This window comes from Ursus maritimus (assembly GCF_017311325.1).
Source record: "Ursus maritimus isolate PB19 chromosome X unlocalized genomic scaffold, ASM1731132v1 scaffold_X1, whole genome shotgun sequence".
NCBI classification, from domain to species: Eukaryota; Metazoa; Chordata; class Mammalia; order Carnivora; family Ursidae; genus Ursus; species Ursus maritimus.
In genome coordinates, this window is record NW_024423319.1 from 2,163,739 (window position 1) to 2,166,729 (window position 2,991).

A 2,991-nucleotide genomic window follows, 5' to 3' on the forward strand; every position below is an offset into this window, starting at 1 on the left:
GAGTGTATGTGTGTGCAAGACTGGGGGGAGGGGCAGAGGGAAAGGGAGGGGAAGCAGACTCCCCGCTGAGCACAGAGTCCGATGTAGGGCTCGATCTCATGATCCTGAGATTATGACCTGAGCCGAATCCACGAGCTGGGCACTAAAGCGACTGCACCATGCAGATGCCCCAGGAATCATGGCTTTGGAAGGACCACTCCAGCTTCGGGGTGCAGAAGGCCCTGGAGTTGTCCAGAGCTGAGGCCAGGAAGCCAGGGAAGAGCAAGCCTCATTTGTCACTTCAGGTGGACTTTGCCGTCCAAGGACCAAATTCCACACTGCGTCAGCCACAGGGACATGAGCTTGGACATGCGAGTCTGCCCCTATCCCTCCCCAGCTCCTGTCCTTATGTGGCTCCCATCAGCTCACCCTGAGGCTTGGCTCTGACTCCACACCAGAGTCTTGGGGCTCAGCTGCCAAACCCTGTGGTCACTGCTGAGTCCCCGCTCCCTCACTCTCTCAGCACCATTGGGGTCTGTTGTTTAGTGTCTTTCCTGCCCCTCCAGGAAGTCAGCTCTGAGCAGTAAGCATCTTTGGCTCGCTGCTGCATCCCAGTCCCTAGCAGTGTGTGGCCCAGTGTAGGGGCTCAATGGGTCAAGAGTGGATGGGCGGCTCTGCTGGAGGTTGGGCCAACAGGCTGCGTGGGTGCCAGATGGGAAATAATGCTGTGAGGGTGGGTAGTGCTCAAGTCCCCAACCAGCCCAGCATGGGGCTCCACGCACCCCGCCCCTCTCCTGAGGCTTCCCTCCCCAGCTTCCCCCAAGCCCTGCAGGGTGCTCTGGAAGCAGTTCCCTCTGTTCAGTGTCTTACAGAAAGTGTTTATTCAGGAACAATTAAAGAAAGCAACCGTGGTGTGGATTCCCAAGCTTGAGATGGTCCCGCAGCAAGGACTGCTGGCCCTGGGCCAGGTGTGTGAGCGCTGAACACAAGCGCACACACGTGCATGCCCGCCGCCCACCAGGGGTGTGCCCTGCAATGAATGACTCTGTATATGCAGCTTGGCCCCTTCCCTGCCCCCCAGACCGTCCGTGGCTATGTGGAACCCACAGCGGCCAAATCCAGGCCTCCTTCTCCTTCCCCGCCCCCAGCTCTTGCTCTGAGACCCCCATCTCCTCTGGCAGCAGTTTGGCCACCCTCAGTCACAAAGAGCCCCAGTGATCCTGTTAAGACATCTGGGGGAAGAGGAAAGAAAAGCATCTTTTCAAACGTCAAGTGGATAAACAGGGCACCAGATGTGTGGCCAGGAACCCGCTCGGGCAGCTCCCAGGCCAGCACCCTCCCCTGCGGTGCTGCCCAGCGAGGAGCCACCCAGAGAGGGGCTGTCTACATGGATGCCGGGCAGGCAGTGCACCTCCAAGCCCACATCTCCAGGGAGGCCCTCAGCCCCAAGCGGCCTAAGCCCTTGGCAGAGAAGCAGGGAGGCGACTAACTGGCGGTGAAACCCTCCCCAGAAGCAGCCATTTGGGGACAGGGGCGGGACTGGGAGCGGGTCCCCAGAGCAGGCACACACACTCCTGAAGGGAAAAGCCACAGGGAGGCTCGAGGCCCAGGAACAGGCAGCCACCTGGAGCAGTCCCTTGGAATGAGAATTCCCCCCACCCTCACCCCCAAAAGAAAAAAGTAACAGTCGCAGAAGAGGCAGGTTCTGGAGCGTGGTTCCGCCCGAAAGCGGCGCGGGTCAGGCTGGTGGCCCTGGGCCCGGCTTATAGGCACATTTAATAGGATTCCCGTGGATGTTTCAAGTGGGTAGGACGGGTCTCTCCCCGCGGCCACTCTGGAGGGGCTCCTGGCTCCACCTCTTCCCAACAGCCCTCCCATGAGGTATTGTGCTCAACCCCCCCACCCCCTGCTTCCGGATGAGCCTCCTCCCACCTCCCCCCAGCACATGGGTGGTGAGGGGCACCCAGTGGGGGGTGGTGGAAAGGGGCCCTATGTGGGGTCCAGCTCGAAGACACCATCGCTGGTAGGGGTGGTGAAGAAGGAGGGTGGGTCGGAGGCCGTGGACTCCTGCCCTCCGCTGCTGCGCTCCCGGGCGCGCCTCTCCTCCAGCCGAAGGCTACGCTCGAAGTCCAGCAGCTGCCCCATGAAGTTGAAGTTGGGTGAGATGTTAGACTTCTTCCGCTTGACCAGGTCGTAGGCATCGTTGAGTGAGAGGTGACGCTTCTGCATGAGGTAGGCCACGGTGACGGTGACAGAGCGGCTGACGCCTGCCAGGCAGTGAACGAGCACCCCGCAGTTCTGGGACAAGGCCTCATCTAGGTGGGGGCAGCGGGAGGCAGTGTGATGTGCGGGGGCCCGGCCCCGCCCTGCTCTCAGAGCCAGGTGGCTCTGGCCACATTTGGCCTCGGAGCCCCGTCCTGCCTGAGGAGTCCTAGGGCTTTCGCTGGTGGCCTCTGGGAGCTGGTCCCAGCACTGCCTGACCCCAGAAGTGCCATTCCACTTTTAGGCTCTGGGGATGGTAGCTAAGCCCAGGAGAAGCCCTCCTGAGGGAGTGGTAGAGGCTAGGAGTCAGGCCTGGTGGGAGTGGGGGGAGGGAGGAAGAGGAGGGCACAGCAGACTTACCAATGAATGCAATGGCCTCAGGAAAGAACTGGGACAAGTTCTGGCTCCAGTGGTCTGAGATGGGGATCTGCTTGTAGTGAAAGTCACCGTTCTTCTCGAAGAGGTTAGGGAGGTTGGGGGTGACATTGAGGATGTAGCGGATGCCCAGCTTGGCCAAGCTCTCCACGTTGGCTGAATCCCGGGCACTGCCCAGGTAGAGGTTGGGCAGGATCTGGACAGGGAAGGATGGCAGCAGCCCCGCTGGGGGGGGTGTGGCACCCTCTGAATCCAGGCCACAGCTCATGGAGTCACGATCAGGCTCGGATTCTGCATCAGAGCAGTCTGAGCCCAGGCACAGGCCGCCCAGCCCGACCACTGGGCTGGGCACGGGGGCTGTGCTTGGGCCACCAC

At 61.3% G+C, this 2,991-nt stretch overlaps 1 protein-coding gene across 1 annotated transcript; it reads right to left on the reverse strand.

Annotated features, from left to right (window-relative positions):
• Window positions 1–1,968: 1,968 nt before the first annotated feature.
• Window positions 1,969–2,983, reverse strand: LOC121104831 (dual specificity protein phosphatase 9-like; the record flags this gene model as incomplete). Its single annotated transcript, XM_040639815.1, has 2 exons — window positions 1,969–2,294; window positions 2,602–2,983. Coding segments are annotated over 2 exons (708 nt in total), but the record flags the coding sequence as incomplete, so codon positions are not given.
• Window positions 2,984–2,991: the final 8 nt, after the last annotated feature.